The sequence below is a fragment of the Helianthus annuus genome, chromosome 15, assembly GCF_002127325.2.
Source record: "Helianthus annuus cultivar XRQ/B chromosome 15, HanXRQr2.0-SUNRISE, whole genome shotgun sequence".
NCBI classification, from domain to species: domain Eukaryota; kingdom Viridiplantae; phylum Streptophyta; class Magnoliopsida; order Asterales; family Asteraceae; genus Helianthus; species Helianthus annuus.
In genome coordinates, this window is record NC_035447.2 from 70,430,807 (window position 1) to 70,454,828 (window position 24,022).

The 24,022-nt window shown below is 36.4% G+C and overlaps 5 protein-coding genes across 12 annotated transcripts; 2 read left to right on the top strand and 3 right to left on the bottom strand.

Moving 5' to 3' along the window:
- Nucleotides 1-2,522: 2,522 nt before the first annotated feature.
- LOC110869405 (phospholipase D alpha 1-like) lies at nt 2,523-3,536 on the top strand (the record flags this gene model as incomplete). The annotated part of the gene is made up of 2 exons (XM_022118662.2): nt 2,523-3,204; nt 3,280-3,536. Coding segments are annotated over 2 exons (837 nt in total), but the record flags the coding sequence as incomplete, so codon positions are not given.
- Nucleotides 3,537-6,606: 3,070 nt separating this feature from the next.
- Nucleotides 6,607-15,942, bottom strand: LOC110871756 (nuclear pore complex protein NUP93A-like). Of its 8 annotated transcripts, none has more exons than XM_035983891.1 (13): nt 15,753-15,942; nt 15,563-15,671; nt 13,551-13,751; nt 12,116-12,217; nt 11,873-11,958; nt 11,613-11,679; nt 9,615-9,653; nt 9,480-9,539; nt 9,264-9,353; nt 9,011-9,186; nt 8,852-8,924; nt 8,086-8,182; nt 6,607-7,800 (listed from the first exon to the last, which is right to left on the bottom strand). In XM_035983891.1, exons 4-10 carry the CDS (start codon nt 12,137-12,139, stop codon nt 9,103-9,105), a joined length of 450 nt encoding a protein of 149 aa, XP_035839784.1. In that variant the 5' UTR covers nt 12,140-12,217; nt 13,551-13,751; nt 15,563-15,671; nt 15,753-15,942; the 3' UTR covers nt 6,607-7,800; nt 8,086-8,182; nt 8,852-8,924; nt 9,011-9,102. The 8 variants fall into 8 exon arrangements, with proteins under 8 accessions (XP_035839784.1, XP_021976176.1, XP_021976174.1 ...); XM_022120484.2 differs by having other exon boundaries at nt 13,551-13,757; XM_022120482.2 differs by having other exon boundaries at nt 13,551-13,780.
- A 1,744-nt stretch (nt 15,943-17,686) lies between these two features.
- Nucleotides 17,687-18,924, bottom strand: LOC110869406. Its single transcript, XM_022118663.1, has 2 exons — nt 18,213-18,924; nt 17,687-18,135 (listed from the first exon to the last, which is right to left on the bottom strand). The coding sequence occupies exons 1-2, from the start codon at nt 18,922-18,924 to the stop codon at nt 17,687-17,689; spliced, it is 1,161 nt and encodes a 386-aa protein (XP_021974355.1).
- A 240-nt stretch (nt 18,925-19,164) lies between these two features.
- LOC110869408 (L10-interacting MYB domain-containing protein-like) lies at nt 19,165-20,078 on the bottom strand. The gene is made up of 2 exons (XM_022118664.2): nt 19,764-20,078; nt 19,165-19,686 (listed from the first exon to the last, which is right to left on the bottom strand). Exons 1-2 carry the CDS (start codon nt 20,076-20,078, stop codon nt 19,165-19,167), a joined length of 837 nt encoding a protein of 278 aa, XP_021974356.1.
- Nucleotides 20,079-22,133: 2,055 nt separating this feature from the next.
- On the top strand, nt 22,134-23,788 carry LOC110869409 (F-box/kelch-repeat protein At3g06240-like). Its single transcript, XM_022118665.1, has 2 exons — nt 22,134-22,268; nt 22,910-23,788. Exons 1-2 carry the CDS (start codon nt 22,134-22,136, stop codon nt 23,786-23,788), a joined length of 1,014 nt encoding a protein of 337 aa, XP_021974357.1.
- The last annotated feature ends 234 nt before the right edge of the window (nt 23,789-24,022 follow it).

The window sequence follows — 24,022 nt, forward strand, 5'->3', positions numbered from 1 at the left end:
CAATTTTACCCATAGATCTTCCAGTTCCTCATCGGTGCTACCATCACCATGCACCACATCTTTGAGCCGTTTTACTCCACTTACAATCTCAACCCTTTTTGTCCACCGCTAGTCCATCCCCATCTTTACAACCGTGACCTCTGGGGATCCAAAATATTAGCTAAACGATGGATGATAACTGCATTTGGGTTTATATCAGCGAATGTGTAGACTATTTCCGTCGTTTTAAGGTCACCACAGTCCCAATCTAGCGTTGCATGTGCTTATCTCGCCTGTGTCGGCTAGCTTTCACGGTAAGCTTTTGACCTCTTTTTTCGATTTTCCAGCTACATTTTTTTTCTTCTCCGGCCTTTAACGACATTCCCGTTTTATTAGGGATTATGTTAGCAACGACGAAGTGGGTTTCACAGCTGTTGTTGACTCTATTGCCATGCGGCGTGTGAAGATGGTGGCTGTCTGCACCTGGAAAGTTGTCTGGTAAAACAACGCTATGTGAAGACAATGTTTGTGTGGATTACTGGACATGTAATATGTGCCGTACAAAGAAAAAACACTGAAACGAAGGCAGGAAATTCTGTAATTTTAGAAAGGGCAAAACTGTAATTGCGTCAAAGAAGGCACTGTTTTGTCTGTTTGTGCACCGACATTTATCTTTAATATTATATAAATATGTCTGATAGCAATGGCCGGCGGACCTAGAAATTTTTTCATGGGGGTGTGGAACATTTTTTTAAATTTTAGGCCCCAAGGTATATAAGTAAAAAAAATTGGTTCGTATCGGGTCAGGTCATGTAAAATATAATTCAATCGGCTTGCGATCATAAGGATCCGAAGGAAGAGTATCCACATCAACGAATTCGGAAGATGTATCAACTTTCCTCTTGAGAAATCATGTCATAATGTCACTACTCATGGTTCCTATCGGCTATCGCAAACAAATTGATCTATAAGTTCATGGCTCCATAAGATATTACATAATGTATCAAGTATTCAAGCCCTAGAAATTAAAATGTAAATCACACTAAAAAACATCTAATCATCATATACACCATTAAAAAAATATAGCCCACCAAAAAGACAAAATATCATCATCACTAACAAAATATACATATATAACCCACCACAAAATAACATATCGAAGCACACATGTCTCCTGCCATCAAAAATTCACTTCCGGTGGCTACCGGTTCCGTCCCACCCCACCAAAAATCATCAAAAAATCAACTAAAAATCATCAAAAATAACAAAGAAACTTACCCGTGCTCGATTGGCGGTGGTATGATGGCTGATTACAGAGGTATGTGGCTGCTGTTGTGGCTGATGTTACGATCGCAGGCGTGCGTGCAGGGATGATAGAGAGCGGGAGAGAATATGTAAGGGTTTTGGGCTTGTTTATTTTATTTTAGTTTGAAATATTGTTGATTTGTTGGGTTTGTTTATTGGGCTAGTTAAAGGTATTGGGTATTTGGGTTTAGTTATTTAGGTATTAAAAGTTATATAATTTAGGTAGTGTTTTAAAAAAAAATAAGAGCTTACTAAAAAAAATTAAAATATAAATTGATAACACTTTTTACGGGTGCGGACAAAAATTTCCAAGGGGTGCGGACGGAAAATTCCAAGGGGTGCGAACAAAAAATTTCAAGGGGTGCGGACGAGATTTTTGACGGAACTTAGCACTAAAATTTTTTTTTTACCGGGGTGCGCCCGCCCACCTTGGGCTACTCTTAAGTCCGCCCTGGCAATGGGTTAATAACAACTAGTACTTAGACCCGCGCGCGTTGTAGCGCGGGTACAGTGCAAACATTGAACGGATAAGTATAAGCGTTATGTAATGCGTACACCATATGAAAACGCGTGTTTTGACATATCCGATATAATAGCATTGCGGTTAGATCAAAATGTAAGGTAATCGAATATATACTGTACAATCATAACATATTTATATGTGACCCAACTCATACATAAGATACGTACAAAAAAGCATAAAACGTGTATAAAAGAGAAACAGACACGTGTGATCAAAAGACATATTGATATCAAGGGTTAAAGTTTTACCCCTCGCGCATTGCGGTGGGGTCGAAACGTAGATTTACTCGAATTTATATCATTGAATGAGAACGTATTATATTTGACCCCATTGAATTCAGAACCAAATTTACGGCAAAACGTTTTAAGTTGACTTATATACTTTAAAGAGAAATTGGACCTCTTAATTTGGTTGGCCTTCTTGGAAACTATAATCTGCTCTCTTCACTTTGATTTGTCTTCAAAAACTTCCCACCACTTGTATTATTTATGCAGGCTCAAGAGTACCATTCCTTGCATTACACAATGAAACATCAACATACTTCATATGTAAGAGTATAATTTAGATTAAACTTTAAATATAATTAGTACAATCTTTTTACTAAATTTATGAACTGTAAAAAAGAAAGAATGAAAAATATAACGAAAAAGAAATGGAACTGAGAAATCGTCATTTTACCTCTTATAAAACAATACTTTATATGCCTCCCTTGTAAAATGTGTTGGTTAACCTCGGAAAGCTTGATATAATCCCGCAATCTCCAGTTATGTTTCATGATGATCCAGAATCATGGAACGTTCAACTTTTCAGGTCAATTGATGGTGGGGCCGCTTACAGGTTCCCAGAAACACCAGAAGATGCAGCAAATTCAGGTCTTGTGTGTGGTAAAGATGACATAATTGACCGAAGTATTGAAGATGCTTATATTCACGCCATTCGCCGAGCCAAAAACTTTATTTATATTGAGAACCAGTACTTTCTTGGAAGCTCGTTTGGTTGGCTTGCTGATGATATAAAGGTCAAAGATGTTGGTGGGCTGCATTTAATTCCAAAAGAACTTTCTTTAAAGATTGTTAGCAAGATTGAGGCTGGAGAAAAGTTTACCGTTTATGTTGTTGTACCAATGTGGCTTGAAGGGATCCTGGAAAGGGCATCTGTTCAGGCGATAATAGACTGGCAAAGAAGGACTATGGAAATGATGTATAAAGATATTATTCAGGCTCTACAAGGTCAAGGCCTTGAAGATGACCCAAGAGACTATCTCACTTTCTTTTGCCTTGGGAATCGTGAGGCGAAGAGGAGCAGGGAGTATGAACCACCCGAACCTGAATCAAATAACCACAAAGCCGAAGAAGCCCGGCGCTTCATGATCCATGTGCATGCCAAAATGATGATAGGTAAATATAGGGGTGGTTTGGTAATTATATGTTCAGTTGCTTACAGTTAATCTGATTATACATACCATGTTACAGTGGATGATGAATACATAATTGTTGGATCTGCCAACATCAACCAGCGGTCGATGGACGGTGCCCAAGATTCTGAGATAGCGATGGGAGCTTACCAACTGCATCACATAGCAACCAGGACACCGGCTAGGGGTCAGGTCCATGGGTTCCATAGATGAAGACCATAACATCATAAAGTAACATACTTTGTAGAAGCTCAGAACTCCCAATTCGACTCATATATAAACGTTGTTCATTGAGACACGCAACCTCATCAAGTATCTACAAATATACAAAAAGTAAAATTACAAAAAAAAAAAAAAAAAAGAACGTTGTATGAAATGAAAAAAGATAGTATTTTTCGAAGATAAAAGGAAAAGAAAGATACTGAAGACATCACTGAAAGGCCGCTCTAAGCTCTGAACTGAAACTTACAGGTATCAAAACAAAAACCCCATAAAGAAATGCTAAAGAAATGGTATACCTAGCACACACTAAATGCTTAATAAAAAACAAATTTTTCTTTCATGCATAAACACAAATAGTTGGCGTGGATGTTATAATCCAAAACATAAAAGGCCGAAACCATGACAAACATGCCTTCACTACTAACAATTCAACAACTAACCAGTTGTCGTGCAAGTTGTAATCCAATCCATCAAAGAATTACAAAAATAAAACACTTTTGAGTCAACCAAATAAACAAACAATTGGCGTGAATACACTAACCCAATCCACCAAAGGCAAAATCCAGATATTTCAACTCTCATGCATCAGAAAACGTTCAAGTACAACCCACCTCCAACAAATTAAGAAAGCACTATAAAGAATCAAGAGCATACCTCTGGCCAAACCAACAAAACGAAAAAAGAAAAACGGCAAAAAAACACATTATGTGCGATCGACCAAAGAAGAAGAAGAAGCGGATGAGCGGGAGTTTCAAGCGATTCGCTGGGTCAAAGTCGAGCATCCGTTGTTTCCTATAATCATCTTCTTCAATTCTGAACTACAAGACACCACATTCCACACAGGCATTTCATCAAACACCTTACGTGCATCTCCATTCCTCCCGCATTTAGCATACACATCCACCGCCGAACTCGCAACAAACACATCACCATCATAAGCAATCATCACCGCATAACAATGCACACACCAGCCCACATCATAACTCAAAAAATCGCAGCTGTATATTATCATCAGGACGAACACCAAAAGCAATAATTTTTTTGAAATATTGTAATGCAAGAACCGGGAGTTCATTCTGGGCGAAAGATGAGATAACAGAACTCCAAATGGTTTATAATTTGATATGGGTTTGTTCGAAAACTTGTTGTGAGTCGATCGGGAGCTGGGTTTTGGAGTAGAAGTTGATTAAATAGTGGGAAATGAGTGGGATTGTTTGGAGCCCTGGTTTGATTATTTGAGCATGGAGTTGTATGCCGTTACGGAGTGTTCTTGATCTGGTTGCGGAGAGGAGGTTGCTTATGTTTTTGTAGTTTTAAGAAGGGGAGGCAAAGCCGGTGGTAAATCCATTGGAAACGGGGGGGTCAATACCCGTGGGCAACGGTTGGACCCATTGGAATCCCATGATGAAGGTTGAAGAGTTCATACAGCCACGCAGGTTAAAAAAACCCACGTCGCCACCAGCATCAGTTGTTTTATTTCATGCAGTCTATTTTCATGCTTTTCCAAGTTATACTTTTTGCTTTCTAGGTAGTAATTTAGGTTCTAATGTTTCCTTAGTTATTGAACGTGGGTAGTGGTCAGAATTCAGAAGTGGATGTACTTGTTTCCGTTTGCAATGAAAGGGGTGGCGTTTTATTAATGATTTCCTACTGTGTTTGTTATTGTGAATAGTTGGTAGTTTTTTTTCTTGCTAATCCAAGTTTGGCTACTTGGGTGGTGTTTTTGGATCCTATTCATAAGTTTAGGTGGTGTTTTCCGTATCCTAAACTTGTGTTTAGATTGTCCTTCGATTGGATTGGGTGGTGAACAGGGGCGGACCGACAGCATAGGCTGGGTGTGCGGCCGCCCCCCTTAAAAAAAGTATAACTAGTGTAATTGGAACTCGAAAATCTCGAGCGCACCCCTTGAAATTTTGCAATCGCTCCCCTTGAATTGAAAAACTAGAGTGAAAACAGCTTGAGAAGTGTTCTTGTATTTTTCCGACGGGGAGCTAATTTTCACCGGAAACCTGTTGAGCAAGAAGCTTGGGGACGAGGAATGTGAAGTGAATAAAACAAAAGTCAAGAGCAACTTGACTGATTATCCAATCCACTTAAATAAACTTTGAAGTCCGGCTTTAAAAACAAAGTGGAGCTTTTTATTTTTTAAACATTCAGAGATGAAAAGTGAATCATATTGGGCTGGTAATTAATTAGCATACAGTTTTAAATGTATTTTAGCTTTAATAATTAGGTACTGTATAGTATATATTGATGTTTTAATTTTAGGGTGTTATACTTTTATTTTTGTTATTAATTAATTTATAAAAACTAACTTATTTCATTAAACGAGCCCAGACTCAAAAGAATAAGAGGGATCAGATAAACTAAACAAATGACAATACAATGTAATCTAAGAGAATGATAAATTTGTATTATTTATTTCATCATCATCATACTCAGTAAATCCCATCAATAGGAAAGCTAAGGTATGGTCTGAATAGGGTAGATGTAAACAGCCTTACCTCTACCTTATAGGAATAGAGAGGCTGCTTCCAGTGAGACTCCCGACTCGATTGTAGTTTCGTATCAAGCCTTGGACCTAAGACATATAACACTCAAACAATTGGGACAAAGACTGATTGGTGCATGTACCCCCGTGTCTTTCAGCTATCGACGTCACCACATGATGCATGATTAACCATCCGCCGCTTTTAACGTTATTTTCACGAAATTAGTAAAAATAACGTTAAAGTTAGTATCATTTCACTTTTTCCCTCCGAGCCCACACATATATACATTATATGTGCACACCGCAAGCGGGGCATAGTATTATTTATTTAAAATATGATTTGATTTATTTTTATTCTTTTAGCATGTGACCCGACTCGACTCGACTCAACCCAATCCGAAGCGGACTGGATTTTTTTTAATATATAATGATATACAATCGACCCCTAAAAATTTCCGCACCCCATGAAAAAAATTTTTGGGTCCGCCACTGGTGGTGAATATGTATTCAAGAAATCAAGCCTTGAGATGAAGCATTCGATGAAAGAGATGAAGAACAGAGGTTTTTGAGAATGTGTGTTTTAAGTTGTGAGCCCAGATTTTGTTTTTTAGAATGGGCCTATAAATTCATTAAGTTGGGTAATGGACTTAAATAAATATTAGTTGGGCCTAATTTAAACATCAGACTTTAAGTTACTTATGAAAATTGATGTAAAAAAATAGCATGGAGTTTAACTGGTACATCATACAACATTATACGGTACATCATACCGGAATGATCCGAAATGAGCTTCCCACTTTCGTACCGAGTTTTAGGGACCTAGTGAATTCCGATCCCGTTCCCGTAACAGAGCATACCACGAACTGTGTGACTATGGTCTATTGTAAGGAAAATTTGACCCGGTTGACTAGAAGATATGTTATAGATGCAATTGCTTCTGCGTTGTTTGTCAAGGCTGGAGGTTAGCCTACCCACTGAAGAGATAAGGAAACGAAGTGTATCATTTTTGTTGAGTAAGCCTAGTGTCTTGTTGGGATTGGGTTTTTTGGTGTTTGATAGGGGGAATGAGCTTCATGGCAGCAGAAGTGTGTACAACAAAGCCTTTTAAAGGTGGAGTTTAAAGCAATTTTTCATCAGCAACAACACTGCCAGTTGAAGTGTGGAGATGAGGTTTGTTAGGTACAACAAAGCCTTTTAAGGTAGTGAGGATGATGGGTAGGGTTGTTGACAGATCAACACGGTTAAAAACTTTATCTCCAAGTTTCCCGAAATCATCGTACACCAAATCCCCCCCCCCCCCCGATCTTTTATAAACCCTACGAAGTTTATACCCTAAAATTCATTCATATTCCATAATAATTCAACTCTGAATATGTCAGACCACAGACCCTTCGAAATCCAGTAGGAATTCTTGAATACGCTTCCTGTCAAATCGTTGCTTCGATTCCGATCGGTCTGCAAATCATGGAAGTCTCTGATCCACAACTCTGATTTCATTGCTCATTATAGCAGCCAACATCAACATCTGCTTGTAAGGTATAAAAGTTTAGATGATTCTAAGCAAGAATATGTGTCATTTGTTGATGATGATAATTTCCCCCAACACAGAGTTTGTGTGACTGCCCTCCCATTGGTTAACAACCTTCAATATCCTCTCGTAATCGGCAGCTCTCATGGCTTGCTTTGTTTGTACTGTATTTCTCCACCCGGAGGCAAGGCTGCTATTTGGAATCCTAGTATTAGAAAAGCGGTTGCTGTCGGTGTGCCTCATGTCAGAATACCAGAATACCCTTCTTTCCCATGGTTGACGAAGAGTAGCCAAGGAAGAACCCATTCTTCGCTAATTGCAATTTTATCTAATTTGACCTATTAGTGTTTTAAAAGTCCACGTTATTCCATATTTGAAGCTTTGGGCAAGGTTTGTGAGGTTTAATGATAACCTACAGGGGCGGATTTAGAGCCTTTTTATGGGTTCCCAGAAACCCAGTTGATTTGGAAAAAAAAACATTTTTTTGTAGTGTAAATCTTGTATGATTTGGAAAAAAATGTTTTTTTGTAGTGTAAACCTTGTATGATTTGGAAAAAGGAACCCAGTGAAAAAACTGGCTGGATCCGCCACTGATAACCTATAAGTAGGGTAGATAACACTACCTATATATATTGGCTTAGAATAAAGCTCAATTTCACTATTTTCATATCATTATGGATTTATATTACACTGGTGAGGCTATCCGCACTTTGTAGCTGGCTGTTGGCAGTTGGTATCATTTGGTAAGAATCAAATAAAAAAAACTATATAAGTTAAAAATTATAGAGTAAACTGCCATTTTGGTCCCTGTGGTTTGGTCACTTTCGCCACTTTAGTCCAAAACTCAAACTTTTTGCATTTGGGTCCCCGTGGTTTCAGTTTTATTGTCATTTTGGTCCAAAAATGAAATTTGGTCATATTTTTCTTATAAAATCCTGCTATTTTGTCATTTTTCGCAGCGGCAAAATGATCATTTCTTTTTTTATAAATAAATATCATATTTTGTAAGACAAATTTGACCTGATTTGCCCCTGAGGAAAATGACAAAATTGCAGGATTTTATAAGACAAATATGATCTGATTTCATTTTTGGACCAAAATGGCAATAAAACTGAAACCACAGGGACCCAGATGCAAAAAGTTTGACTTTTGGACTAAAGTGGCAAAAGTAAGCAAACCACAGGGACCAAAATGGCAGTTTACTCAAAATTATATATAAGGGGCGAAACTAATAAAATAATAAAATTTGACCTAGTCACTATTTACGTGACTTGGTTTTTGTATATATAGTAATAACTAGAATATCACCCGAGATTGCTTCTCGGGCTCGAGAAAATTACTAATATAATTATTATTTATGATTAATACAAACTAAATGCCAAATCTTACCCATGGTAACAGATTTACCTCCATAAGAATCCAAACCAAGACTTTCATATGCACTTTTGAAAGCGGTAGCCGGCTGGCAAATAGAATATATTACACATTAAAACTGTTTATTGAATCCGCAAACGTAAAAACTGAGTGATAGACTATTCACGAACTTACTTCAAATGTTAAACCACGTTGTCGGGCATCACTGAGAGTCCTAACAACCTCAGCGTATGCTTCAGCCTTTTTATCTATGGCTGGCTTATTAGCTAGCCCCGAAGCTTGACTCGTTTACGTTTGAAATGCGGCTCACACTGTGAAGAAAATCCCTTTTTTTCCTTTTGGCAGTCATCCTAAAATATATAAAACAAAAAGGCATTTAAAATAAATTCATCAACGATAATATAAAATATTCATTGTAGAAACTAACCTCTAAAACTGCCATCATATAGCCACTAAAATTTCTGAGATTATCTTTCTGAGCTTCCTGAACGACGGATACCATTGCCATTTCATGAGCCTGAGATTATGGAATTGTGACATCAATATTGTGAATTAAGTAACAGTTGGTTGTCATTCATTAATGGCTGTGAAACAGTCGTGCGTATTTAGTTCAACGATTTGGAGAAGTAGAGGTGTTAAGTACCTGCTGCAAGTATTCTTCAACGCTTGTAGCCTCAGCCGGAAAAACATCCTCAAAAGTTGTCTACAAACAGAGTTACAAGATTTAACAAAGTAAGAATGAGTGAATAAGTAACTAATACGAATGGCACAAGAATACCTTCAATTCAAATGATTTTAGATCGCGTGCTAGCAGGTGCTACGTATCAGAAACTTGAGTTATCGGTTCTCAACATCAAACAGAGAAAGTTCAGTTCACTAATAATAAAAAGGGAAAACTTCACATAATAGTAACTAAGTTTCCTTTTTGTTCTACTAAAGTCACTCAAACTTTATTTGTCTCTTTAAAGTCACTCAACTTTTATTTAATGTTTCAAACTTGCGTAATTGTCAGGTTAGCAGGTTATACTGGATGATGTGTCAGGTTTCTTATGTTTTTTAAATATATAACAATGATGTGGAAAATATATGGTGACTTGGATTATTTAATAAAAATATTAAAAGACATTATTCATAAAGCTCAAAACAAACACCATTTCAACTTCTCAAACTCTTCACAAGTTCATCACAGCCCTAATTCATCTATCGTCCCCAAATAGGCAAATACCCCAACCCTAAGAACACCCCATCCCCTCCTGCTCCAATTTGCCGGCGACGGTGACGGCGACCTTGACGAATACTTCTCCCCCATTTGAAAATCCCACATTTTGCTAATCGTAACTATCCTTGTTGGTCTCGTTGCACCAACCTTAGTGGGGGTTCTTCTGTTGGGGTTTATGGGTTGGGGTAAATTCACGATTACAGAGAATGTATAAAAGTCGAAGATGGTGTTGTTATCCATTGGAGTTCCTGTAAATCTTTTTACCTTTGTTTTCTTTCGAAAAACATATTGGTTTTTTAGTGTTGAATTTGCTTTTGAAACAAATCAAACATGCGCCAATATAACAGCTCTTTTCCCCCTTAGAAATCCATCCACTTTGTATCCAATTATAATTTTAACGTTTTTATTAATGTATGTATTTGTGTTTTCGATTTTTTGATTTTTCTATTTTGGCTTTTGTGTATGTAAGGATCTATATATATACATGTATGTTGTTTAATAGTTGTACATGCATAATTACATATACAGGTTTCTCCATCTTGATTTCTTTTAATTACTAGTTAGATTTCTTCGATGGGTGATAAAAAACAAAAAGTCACCGGAGAAGATAATCGGGATAACCGTATTCGCCGGAGAGAGCCGGGGTTGGGTATTAGCAAATCGTATTACTACTTTTTTTCCTCTAGAAATCCATGTCACTGTATATTTTCCACATAGGCTTAAAAAAATTTAAAAATTAAGAAACTTGACACATCATCAAAGGGTAACCTATTTACCGGGTAATTACGCATGATTAGAACACTAAATAAAAGTTGAATGATTTTAGAGAGACAAAAAAAGTTTGAGTGACTTTTATAAAACAATCGAGAAACTTGATTACTATTATACAAAGTTACCTCTAATAAAAACAATAAGATCCATCATCCAAGATCAAGAACGATAAATAGCATCCTTACATCTAGTGCCTTTTCCTAATACTTTTTAGTTGTTTTCTTGTATGTTATATACATGCCGAATTAATTAAACCGTAACTGAATTAACTAACATAACCGAACAATGGCAAAAACCAACTGTTAGGTTTAATGATCTTCTGAAAACTGAATTTTGCAACGCTGTTTGACCACTGTTTGACCAAAGTCAAACCACTGTTTGACCAAAGTCAAACAATTGTTTGCAAAAATATGATTCTTAGTGATTCAAAAGTCTGTTTGACCAAAGTTAAAACACTATTTGACCAAAGTCAAACTACTGTTTGGAAAAAAAGAACCACTGTTTTCTCCACAAAACACTGTTTTAACCCAACAGTGTTTTGAAACCACTATTTAACCTAACAGTCGTTTCGAAACACTGTTTAACCCAACAGTGGTTTCAAACACTGTTTAACCTAACAGTGGTTTCAAAACCCTCTTTAACCGACAGTCGTTTTAAAAGTGGTTTCAAAACACTGTTTTAACCCAACGGGGACGGAAATGGCAGTTTACTCTAAAGTATGAAATAGCATGACCTGCTCTGCTAAAAAGAAAAAACATTTCAAAACTTTACAAAAGAATAAAATACCATTGCAGTCTTGTAGCGGCTCAGCAAAATGTTTAAAGAAAGCGTTCCGACGACATTCTCTTTTAGACTGCACTTAGAAAACATAAATACATAAATAGTAATATTATTATTTTTTAAATATGCTCACGGATCCATCACAGCTGTCACAGTCTTTGGAGGGGAGTGGAACATTAAGATCCATGCTAGCGGGAAGATGCACGAGCTCTGCTCGATTCTCCGCTATGTAGATTGAATAAACATTTAATCTAAAATGTATTTACTCTCGTGTTTCCCTATCAAAGTGAATTACTTTGACGATGAACCACTCATCTTTGTCATCATCCTCCTGTGTGACCCTAGCAGCAACCTGAGTCACAAAGTTATATTTACATGTAAGCATATTAAATTAAAAAAGAAAAACATCAAAATGGTAAAATAAAAAAAAATAATATTGTAAAAGATGTGACAAATATTGTAAAAGGTGTAAAAAAATGTATAATACAAACATAAATAAAGCAACTTACGTGCTCCCGTTCAGAGAAGGACATGGGCTACGGATCACATGTCACCCCATTAGTCTAGTGCTAATACCCGCGAACTTCGCGGGGCAGAATAAATAATATGTTCTGAAATAAAATAAAAATATTTGAAAAACTTTAAATTACTTCTTAGGTAAACTGTCATTTTGGTCCCTGTGGTTTGGGCACTTTTGCCATTTTAATCCAAATCTCAAACTTTTTAAATCTGAGTCCCTGTGGTTTCACTTTTATTGCCATTTTAGTCCAAAATCCAAAAAAATCCCTATTTTGGCTGTTACAACCTGATTGTTTTGTCCTTTTGTTCAGGGGCATTTTGGTCATTTTAAGCATTATATATATATATATATATATATATATATATATATATATATATATCCCTTCTCACATTACTCTCTCACCCCCTCTCTCTCTTTCTCTCCTCTCTGCCGCCACAAGCACCACCACCGCCACCACCACCACCGCCACCTCTTCCCCCTTCTCACCACCGCCACCATCAACACCCACCCCACCGCCATTACATCATTCACCGCCACCCACCGCCACCATCAACACTGAATCATCATCATCTTCTACCTCCATTGACTGTCCCCACCGCCACCGTCACCACCACTCACCTTCCCCTTGCCGTCAATGCCACACCACCGCCACTACATCCTCTACCACCACCGCCTCTGTATCCAAACCCTAAAAATTCAACCCCCAAACCCTAAAAATTCAACCTCCAAATTAGGATTCAGATGCAAAATCTTCGGTTTAGCTGCATTGTATTTGATTTTTGTTTGCCTCAAGAAGAGATGAATGATGGTTTACCATCGGTAGTATTGTGAGGCAAAGGCAGAGGAATCAGGTTATGTCAGGTTTGGAGAAAATGGCGGATGAAGCTTGGAATCAGGTTATGTATACATGTATGTTCATTTATGAAACCCCCAAATCAAGCAAATGAAACGGTGTTTTAATCGACAGTAGGAAGGACGTTATTGACGGTGGTGAGCGATGGGGATAGGTAGTGACAGGGGGTGGTGAAGGTGACGGTGGGGGTCATGGCGGTGGTGGTGGAGGTTGTGGTGTTTGGCTGGAGCAATTTCGATGAGAAAGGGGGTGTTGCAGTGCAGATCTGATGTTAATGAAGTGCAGATCTCAAACTTTTTAATGACCAAAATGACAAAAATACCCCTGAGCAAAAGGACAAAACAGGGGGGTTTAAATTGGGGAATTTGGCCAAATTTGAAATTTGGACTAAAATGGCAACAAAATTGAAACCACAGGGACCTAGATTTAAAAGGTTTGAGATTTGGACTAAAATGGCAAAAGTGCCCAAACCACATGGACCAAAATGGCAGTTTACTCTTACTTCTTAGTAGCAAATATCGTGAACTATCACGAGACAGAATAAATAATACATTGTGAAATAAAAAATTACTTAAAGTATTTTAAAAACTTTTAAGTTGCCCATGCTTTTTACTCTTGAACACGCCACATTTAGTTGCTCTTAGTGAAGTCGGTATCCCAAGAGTGCCTCCAAATACCAGATCTCCGAAATTCCCATAGCGTTAAACCATTTGTTACTCCCATATGGTTAAACCATCTTTTGCTGAAGGTGACCTAGTGCTGTCTGCTGAACCTACAACTAAACGATAGTATTGTTTGATCCTGCTATTGAAGATTGGATTAATTAAGCTTATAAAGTAAGCTTTAAGGAATCAAATTCTATAGGTCTATTACAAAAATTCTATACGTGTATTATATAATAAAGTAGTAACCTAAAATTCAAATATAGTAATTATTATAGTAATACTTCAAAATACAGTATAGATCTTTTATTTGTACAACAAAGAAGTTAAAATGGTTAGGATTTAACAGAATAAACACCAAAATAATAAAATATTAACAAATCTAAGTCATGGTTGAATGATCTGAACATTTTCAATCTATGAAATTCATAAAAGTTAATCATACTTAAAATTTTAATAATCTGTTGAAGTTTCATACAACCTCTATATGGAAATTTACCTGATCAACGCAAGAATTGACGCATACGACCTATAACAGGTAAATGAACAGATCTGCCCAAGACTAATCAGTCCTTATCAACAATAGCAGCCACTCCAAATTTTACCCGATTCAAAATAATACCCATAAACTTCCCAAGGCAAACAAAATAATACGTTGTGAAATAAATGACAAAAACGATTATAAGTTTAATATTAACATATCCAAGCTGTTTATAATGCCACATACAAAACACCTTTTTTTTACTTGGATCAGCGTCAAAAAGATTCCAACTATAAATCATATCCTTATAACCAATGTTTATTAAAAAAAATTTCTAACAATGGGATATTATAAAACCAACTATCAAACAAAGATAGAGCCAATGAAAACAAACAATTATATTTTCATGATTAGGTTTTTTAATCAATCCACCCAATTTAAACATGGGACTTTTAAAACTTTGAAGTCATCAGGACATTACATTAAAGATGATTTCAAAGAAAACAAGCATCCATTTTATCCAAATTCAAAGCCACTCAAACCCAAATCTTAAATGGGTCGGTTATCGAGTCACTTTTTCCCAGCCAAAAACCCAAACAACCCAACCCGAAATTCATAACCCGAATAAAAAGTCAAAGATTTAAAGTCTTTGGTATTTGAAACATTAAGTTTTAGAACTTTTGAACATTATTATATAATATTGTCAAATAATGTTTATATTTTGATGATATTTTTTAATACATCAAACTCACTAATGAAAGCAATCTTTTTCTAATCCATTACATTATAGGTGAGTAAAAAATAATTAAAATCAATATTTAGATCATATAAGACATACCGAAACCTATGAAGTACTAATATGCAGTTAAATAGGTGTGGTAACCGATTGTTGGTTGCACTTGCTTTTTGTTGTGTTAAAGTTTAATCAACTTTTCCCAGTAGTCATGTATATATATATTTTTTTTTACATAAAAAGGAAAGTGCCCTTTAAGTGATATTAGTCTCCAATCTGAGTATCAAAACTATCTTCAACTGTGTTCACAAATACAAGCTATATTAATTAGTTAAACGATTACTCAAGTGGTCTCATGTTACATCCAATACTTAGTTATAACATTAAACACACTCAGAATGCTGATATAGTTTTAGGTACCCTATTTTCATCAGGTATATGCATCAGAGAAAACGAATAAAAATCAAAACATTTAACTAACCCTAGTTAGCAATTAACCCTAAAATTGAAACTTGCTAGAATCATTATGCTGAAGATCTTTGAAGCCGACTACAAAAATGTATTTGAGATAAGTGATAACACCGAACCTTTATAAATCGAGCGTGAGATTTCACCTGTTGCAATAAGCCTTAAAAACCCTAAAACCGGCTGGTTATATAACATAGAAAAACAATTTGAAAAATAAAGTAAAAAAATATGAACCATACCTGTGTAGATCTGATTGCTAGCACGGATTATATGGTAGCAATAAGAACATGTATTCTCCATCAATTGAGAAGAAACGGTGTTGATCATGAAGATGCCTAATGAAGATACCTAAGTAATCAAGCATGAAGAATCATCAATATATATATTGCAAAATTTATGTTGGATCTACAAAGAACATATTCGATTTACCTTGTCAGACGTTTGAGATTGAGAGAGGAAGCTTGGAGAAGACGCTAAAAGTTGGAAACCCTAGTATGCGAATGAAAGGAGCGGGTTGTTCTTGGCGGTGGTGATTTTTAAAGGGGGTTAGGGTTTGTGAAGTTTGAATCGCACTGAATATAGAGAGAGAAGAAACCCTAGGCGTTTCAAAAGAAAGACGAGAAGAGAGATGATAAAAGAAAAAAAAAAGGGATGGTACTGTTGGGCGGGAAAATGGAATTGAGGATACCCTAATCAAGTGACACGTAGCCCAAAAAACTTTCATTTATTAGTTAGACTTTGTGTAGTGGGGTGCTATGCACCCACATAAAGCCCCTATAAAGCCCCAAACACCACTACGAAGGGCTTTATGAGACAAAAAAGAGGGGAGGCGCCATGCATATAGCGTCGGGTATGGGGGATGTTTTCAAAGTTTGGACCAATCACAAACAAGCAAGGTTTTTATAATTAGTTAATAAAATTGAAAATTAATAATTAGGTAATGATGGGTAGGGGTTTTATGACTACGTGCTCTAGTGATATAATGCCCCATAAAGCCCTCGTGTGACGTGACATGACACGTGTCGTATAACGCCCCACAATGGGCTTTATGACTTCGGATGACCTTAGTTATAATAGATAATAGTAATAAGAGTAATAATTACACTACTAGCATCAACTTTTACAAAATTATTATATATAGTTTATTTGGCCTAGATTTTAAACTTTATTCAATACGTATTTGAATTCTTAAATTCACACAACACATTTAAAACAAAAGAATAAATTTGACACATTCTTTCATTACTTGTCAGAGCAACCAACAACCTTTTAAACCAAAATTCTAATATTTAAAGAAACAACCATATACCTTAATTTATCAAAAGTGCAAAACTTCATCTTGCAAGTGACATTGTTAGGGTGTTTGGTGAGTGGGTGTTTGAGTGGGTGTCACTGATCGGTGATCATACCTCCATGATTGAGTTAGGGTGTTTGAGTAGGAGAGAGGGTGAGAAATCGATGTAAAGTCACCGAAGGTGGAGAAAGGTGATGGAGGAGAGAGAGAGAGAGAGAGAGAGAGGAGAGAGGAGAGAGGAGAGAAGAACAAATCAAAAAATACATAACTCAAACACCCTAGAGTGATTAACCATACCCCCTGATTGAGTGCAAAATAGGGATTGGAATAGGGAGTTGACATAGCATAAAATTATTGGGTAGAAAATCACTCAATCACCCTAGAGTATTAACTATACCCCACCTTTATGTGCGAGAATGAACATAATCGTGTGACATGTTTTTCCCAAAACTTCAATTCAATCATTGAACAACATGCCTCTGGTATTAATTTTAAGCTTATCGTGAAAAGAAAGTATTGTTTTTAATACTTCTCAAAATTAAGTATTATTTTTAAGGTATTATATTCTTTTTAGTTCTTCAGAGCTTATCGTAAAGAGAAAATATTGTTTTTAATACTTCTCCTTAAAAATTTAGTATTATTTTTAAGGTATTGTTCTTTTTAGTTCTTCAGACCTCATCGTAAAGAGAAAGTATTGTTTTTAATACTTCTTAAAAAGTTAGGGGCCGTTTGGGAACCTCTGAATGGGTAAGTGCTGAACCAGTAAGAGGTCTGAATGGGTAAGAGACTCTGAACTAGGAAGTGCTGAACCAAAAAGTGCTGTTTGGTTGAACCTCTGAATGGCTATGCACAATGACTACTTTACCCCTCTGAACTATTTTATGCTGAATGAAATGTATCTGTTTGGTCAGTGCTCTGAATGACGGTTCTGGAAGATTAATAATAATAAAATGAAAACACATAACATTATAGAAAATCCAAATTACATATAAGTCCTTCAAAATTCTTAAAAATTACTAAAATTCAGCAAGAAATTAATAATTTACGTAGAATTTTAATTTTAAACATTTCAAATTAGTTGACTAGCTATCTGGTTACGCAAAGTAGTCATATACTCAATGTCTTGTGAACCCCATTCTGTGTCGTGAACGAACTGCCCAACATTTTCTCCACCTTGTATTTCAGAAAACACAGTGTTCTCGCCATACTCCACAAATAATTGATCACGAATATTGCACTTCCTTATAAAATTATGGACGGCGAAACAGGCGATCACTATGTCCCTTTGGATTGGAAAAGAAAAGGGAGCCATTTGCTTTAGGATTGGGAATCTCGCCTTCAAAACACCATATGAGCGCTCAATAACATTTCTGAGTTGTGCATGGGCATGATTGAATTTTTCTTCCTTAGTTAACGCACGTTGTCGTCGAAAATCGGCTAGCCAATATCTCGTATTACGGTAGGGAGTCATAAACCCACGAGTGTTGGTGTATGCAGCATCACAAAGGTAATATTTATCTATAAACACCAGTATCAAAACTATTACATAAACAATAGGTAATTTATAAATAATTAAAGTTAAAATGATTAAAAACCTGGTGGGGGGAAGGAAAACCCGGAAGTCGGGTTAAATACTACTTCTTTTAAAACTCGTGAATCATGTGCAATCCCCTCCCATCCGGCCCATACAAACGTGAATATCATATCAAAATCACAAATTGCTAAGACATTCTGAAAGCATTCACCCTTTCCTCTTCCCCTGTAACGAGTCTGTTGGTCAACAGGCACGACTGCATGTACAAGAGTTCCATCTAGCGCACCTATTGCTCCAGGGAATATTTGTTTTAGTTTTCTATGTCGTTCTGAAGTATTTGCAATTGCATTAGAAGATGTTGGATTTATAACTTCTCTTGCGAAACTCATCATTGCATTTAGGACCTCATGAAAACATCTATGAATTGTTTCTGTTGAGTGCTGAAACCTTCGTTTAACCATTCGAAAACGTTCATTATGGCCTATGACTGTTAAAAACATAGCCAACTTTTCTTCAAAGCTTATTGACCTACTACTTTGCAACCAATTTTTTTCTTTAAAATGATTGCACAATAGTACAAATGCATCACGTGAAAGACGCATCAACTCATGACACTGTGTAGAAGTTCCATGCAACAATTCTTGTGTGTATGCATGACCGGTCAATGCCGAATTCAAGTCTCTTATCTTTTCATTTCTTTTTCTTTTTGAGTCTAACCGTTTCCAATACCAACAAAGGAGAATGAAAACTATAACCTCATCGTCAGGATCCATAGGCTACCTGTCATGACCATTAAATAACATTCAAGATGAACAAAAGATCCATATCATAACATCAAAAAATATCCATAACAAAATATTAAAAACCATAGATATATAAGATCCACAAAATTCAATCCAAACAAAACACATCCTTGACATAATATCCACAGAATCATCTAAAAAAATATCCATAACAATTTGTGCAACAAAACCCTATGCATAAAACATCCATAAAATGACACCCACAAAACCCTATCCGATCAATCCATACTTTGCTCCAGCATTCTTGACCCATAGTTCACAACTTTGCGGCTGAAGTCGTAACCACACTTTCCTAATATCAGCACTTTCACCAAAAAGCAAAAGTGCTGTTTGATATTTCACATCTAACTCTCCCCATCCCATTGTCTCCAACTTCTCCATGCATGCATCAATATCATTAGAAAGATTGTGTTTCTCTATCAAGATCTTTGCCACCTTAGTAATGCAGTCCCCAACTTCATCTATTGTTGCCTTATCTTTTCGTTTCTCCCTTTTTTTAGACCGACCGGATGCTTCCTCAGTAGCACCTTGAGTTGGGGGTTCCATTTGACCGCACTCGATATCCTCAATACCATTTAAATTGTGGTCAAAAACTTCCTCAGAAGGATGAGGAAGTGTAGAAGATGGCCCCCAACTATCAAAGCCGTTCGAAGTAGATCCCTCAAACAGTTGAACACAAAGCTCGGGGAAAGAAAGTGGCGCGCTTCTCAAAGCTTCTACGTATTTGTTTGACTGTGTAGGAAAATAATATAAAATATTATAAGATAATTGAAATTTAATAATAACTATTATTTAGAAAAACTAAATACCTTTATCTCTAGTTGCCATTCTTCTTCTGACAAGTTAAAGGTGTTTGTTACAGGATTATAAACGTTGCCGGTTTTGTTCTTAAGCTTTGACCAAGCAGAAAATTTTGATTTTAGATAATCATAGCGGTTCTTCATTTGTTTTTGATCCGCTATGAAATTGTGTTCGGTTTTCAACTTTTCCGCCACATTCTTCCATGAGCTTTGTTTAAGGCTGCTTCCTTCACGACCATGGAGTGTTACTTCTACAATACATGCTTCAAGAAATGTTTTGTCAACGCTCTCTTGCTTCCAACTAATCCTATTCCTTTTTGACATTTCTTTGAATATTTCAAAACAAAATAAAAGCAAGATTCAATCATGCATCAATATCATTAAAATGATTATAGTCAAATGAAAAGAAAATGAGTCTGGAAAAAGAGAAGTGGACCCAAGCATTTACTAAATCAACATTTCTATTAAAACTACTAATTAATTTAACAAATAGAGTCAACATAAAAGAGGTGGTGGACCCAAGCATTTACAAAAAACATAAAAGAGGTGGTGGACCCAAGCATTTACAAAAACTCATTAGCATAAAAGAACACAAAAAGTCCAAGCATTCATTAAATGATCTCCACTGTACAAACATGCAAAACCTATGGAAGAATATCCTCAAGCTTCTGATCATACTAATCTTATTAAATTTGGTGTTTTGTTTGGTTCAAAAATCTAATTAAAATAAGATACCCTAGTGGGTGACCATCGTTCAGCACATAATATGGTCAAATTTGGGTTTAATGATTCTTGATTTTGGTCAAGATAATTAGCCAAAAGTTCATATGTGGGTTTTACGTTTTTACACGTAAATACATATCTTCTTTAAGTTCATCTGTATGTAATTTACCGGAAGATCTGAACCAGATACAAGCATACACTAGCCCTGAATCAAACCATAACCCGCACAACCTAACATCGAGCATTCCAGTAACATCAAATACATAACTAAAACGATTAACATATTGGCGAATCAATACTTAAAAAAAAACCCTAGTTTTCAAAACGCATACAGAGCGATCGAACTTACCTGGTTGTGATCGAAGTTTTGTTGGAATCGGCAGTTGATATGCTTGGATGGTGGTCGCCACTCGCCAGAAGAGAAGATGAGAAGACGCAAGGAACGTGTACGTACGTGGGTATTTAGGTCTTTGTTTTCATTCAGAGATTGTTTTAAAACTAAATCGCTCAGAGGCCCATGAACCATTAAGAGGTGTCCACTTAACAAACCAAACACTCTTAACTCTTACCCATTCAGATGTAGCCTCTTAATGGAATCATTAAGAGGCTACCAAACAGCCCCTTAGTATTATTTTTAAGGGAGTAATTTGGTCCCTGAGTTTTGGTCACTTTTGCTACTTTAGTCTAAAACTCAAACCTTTTGAATCTGAGGTTCTTGTGGTTTCAGTTTTATTGCCATTTTGGTCAAAAAATGAAATCTACTCATATTTGTCTAATAAAATCTTGGTATGTTGTCCTTTTCCTCAGGGGAAAAATGGTCACCATAGTTTTATTACAAAAACAGCAGAGATTAGAAATCTTCCCCAAAACATCATCTTCTCCAAACCAAAACCTTACCAAACCCTTCTCTGTTCCTCTTCCCCAAAACATTATCTCACTCTCAACAACACCTCCTTCGCTCCATTCCTCACCTACCTCACCAACACATCATCTCACTCTTGGTTACGCGACCCTGACGGAGCAGGATCAGAACTCGCAGATCGGCTCGGTGTTGTGTTTATCGGCGGCGATTGAAGGACTTATTGTAACCTCACCACAAGGACTTATTTGGCAAAAGAGCAATTGTATGAACAATTAACAATTTCGGGCACGACACAATCCCCAAATCTATCCACAAAACCTGCAAATCCTAAATCTCACATACATTTAATTGATTTTTCTAACACATCGTTTAATTGGTTTTTCATTTTTTATATCAGCAAAATATGCACTTTACTTTTCATCTTCAAATTCATGCAACCAAGCTCTTTCTACACATATATGTAATCCCAAATTCATGAAGCGGTCTCAATATTCAAGTAAGTATCAGATCTTCAACAAATACCCATATAATCAAACTCAAAAATTAAAAAACAAACCTTTTTGTGTTTATTCTAACTTCTAATTAACAGGAAAAAAATCTAAATATTCAAGTGGGTATCAGAAATTCAACAACTTTAAGTTCAACAACAACCTAATACTGTAGATTATGACATAAACTGAAAAAGGGCACAAGGGCCTACCTTGAAACCAATTAGATGTCGTAATATGCTTTTATTAACAACTTGAAATGGGGTTTTGCAGTGAGTATAATCGGTGGTGTTGGGGTTGCAGACAATGGTGTTTGTCGGTGAAAGGCGATGTTTCCCGGTGGTTGTTGAGGGTAATGGTTTGAATTTTGGGGTATTCATGGACGAGATTGAGAGAGAGCAGATGGTTGTGTTAATGGTGGATGATGATGATGATGGTTGGGTTTGCCAAATAAGTCCTAAAATACCATTTTACCCCTGAGAAAAAGGACAAAATACCAGGATTTTATTAGATAAATATGAGCAGATTTCACTTTTGGGTCAAAATGGCAATAAAACTGAAACCACAGGTACTCAGATTCAAAAGGTTTAAGTTTTGAACTAAAGTGGGAAAAGTGATAAACCTTAGGGACGAAAATCACAGTTTATTCTTTTTAAGGTATTGTCCTTTTATGAGAAAAAATGTCGTATTTTTTTTTATAGAAAAGAACTGGTATATAAACCAACAATATAAAATCGCCGCATGCACCACCAAATCTTCCCTCCTTTTGCTCTCTGATAAACCCTAAGAAGTTCAGTTTATACCCTACAATTCTTCATATTTGATAACAATAATAATCCAAATCTAAACATGTCAGACCGCATACCCTTGGAAATCCTGTCGGAAATCCTGAAAACGCTTCCTGTGAAATCGTTGCTTCGATTACAATCTGTCTGCAAAGCATGGAAGTCTCTGATCAAAAGCTCTGATTTCATTGCACGTTATAGCAGCCAACGCCAACATCTGCTCATAAGGTATACAAAGTTAGATGATTTTAAATTAGAATATGTTTCATTGTTGATGATCATACTTTCCCCCAACAGAGAGTCTCCCCCACTGTTCCCTTGTTGGTTAAGAACCTTGAATGTCCTGTCTTAATAGGCATCTCTCACGGCTTGTTTTGTTTTTACGGTGATTATCAACCCGGATGCAGGGCTGTTATTTGGAATCCTAGTATTAGAAAAGCAGTTGATGTCGTTGTGCCTCGTGTGACATACTATAACCTATATAGATCCGCTTTAGGGTTTGGGGTTTGTAGTAAGACCAGCGACGCTAAGATTGTCACCATCACACATTCTCAAAGCGGTATTATTGATATGGAAAGCGTAAACCCTTGGCAAGTTGAGGTGTTTACATTAACCACAAGGGCTTGGAGAAGTCTTTATAGCGACAATCTCCCTCGTAAATCAGTTAAGCATTTCAAGTTACCGGTAGTGGTAGATGGGTGTCTTTATTGGCTTGCTCATAATTGTGATGGTATTACCGTGGATGATGGTACATTTACGACTGATTTGATTATCTCCTTTGATCTGACAAGTGAAGAATTTGGAGAAGTAAACCTTCCGGATAGTTTAGCCCACCCTCATTGTAGTTTGTCTATGCATAAGCTAAGGGAGTCCCTTGTTGTGGTTGAAGACAATAGACAAGTTTACCATCTATGGGTGATGGAGGATGGTGTTCCAAAATCGTTTCAAAAGCTCTTCACTATGAGCATTCACTCACCAGGTGTATCGATAGTTTGTCTAAGGGGATTTATGAAGACAGGTGAACCCTTAATTGAATTACGAACTCATCCTGGCAACACAAGAATACTTGCTGCTTATGAACCCTACTCTAATTCCATCAATAATCTTAGGATTAATGTAAGAAAAGGTTTATATTATTTTGTGTATTCCTACACGGAAACGCTACTTTTGCTTTGATCAGCCCGTTATTACAGTTTATGAAAAAGGTAATTGGCCAAATTGCAAAATGGAGAGTTAAGGACGGAAGGCTTTTGAAGCATTCAGGCAGGTTATTGATTTTTTTCATATTTGTTTTTGTTTATTATTCATACTAGCAATGTAACTATCTCGTCCATTGAATTGTTCCAAGATTACTATCGTTTTCGTAATTATGTGATTCATTTATTATCCATCTTGTGTTCAAGATAAGGT

Bases quoted from the DNA above. Each gene is read 5' to 3' on its own strand.
- LOC110869409 (XM_022118665.1), top strand. From the start codon at position 22,134: ATGGTGTTTGTCGGTGAAAGGCGATGTTTCCCGGTGGTTGTTGAGGGT. The intron at 22,269-22,909 runs GTTTGCCAAATA...TTCCCCCAACAG, and splicing joins ATGATGATGATGATGGTTGG to AGAGTCTCCCCCACTGTTCC.
- LOC110869406 (XM_022118663.1), bottom strand. From the start codon at position 18,924: ATGGATCCTGACGATGAGGTTATAGTTTTCATTCTCCTTTGTTGGTAT. The intron at 18,136-18,212 runs GTTTTTAATCAT...TGGTGTTTATAG, and splicing joins GTTTTCCTTCCCCCCACCAG to ATAAATATTACCTTTGTGAT.
- LOC110871756 (XM_035983891.1), bottom strand. From the start codon at position 12,139: ATGTCCTTCTCTGAACGGGAGCAC. The intron at 11,680-11,872 runs GTAAATACATTT...TTCTAAGTGCAG, and splicing joins TTTGATAGGGAAACACGAGA to TCTAAAAGAGAATGTCGTCG. The intron at 9,654-11,612 runs GTATTTTATTCT...TCTGATACGTAG, and splicing joins GCCGCTACAAGACTGCAATG to CACCTGCTAGCACGCGATCT.
- LOC110869408 (XM_022118664.2), bottom strand. From the start codon at position 20,078: ATGTCAAAAAGGAATAGGATTAGTTGGAAGCAAGAGAGCGTTGACAAA. The intron at 19,687-19,763 runs GTATTTAGTTTT...TTTCCTACACAG, and splicing joins AATGGCAACTAGAGATAAAG to TCAAACAAATACGTAGAAGC.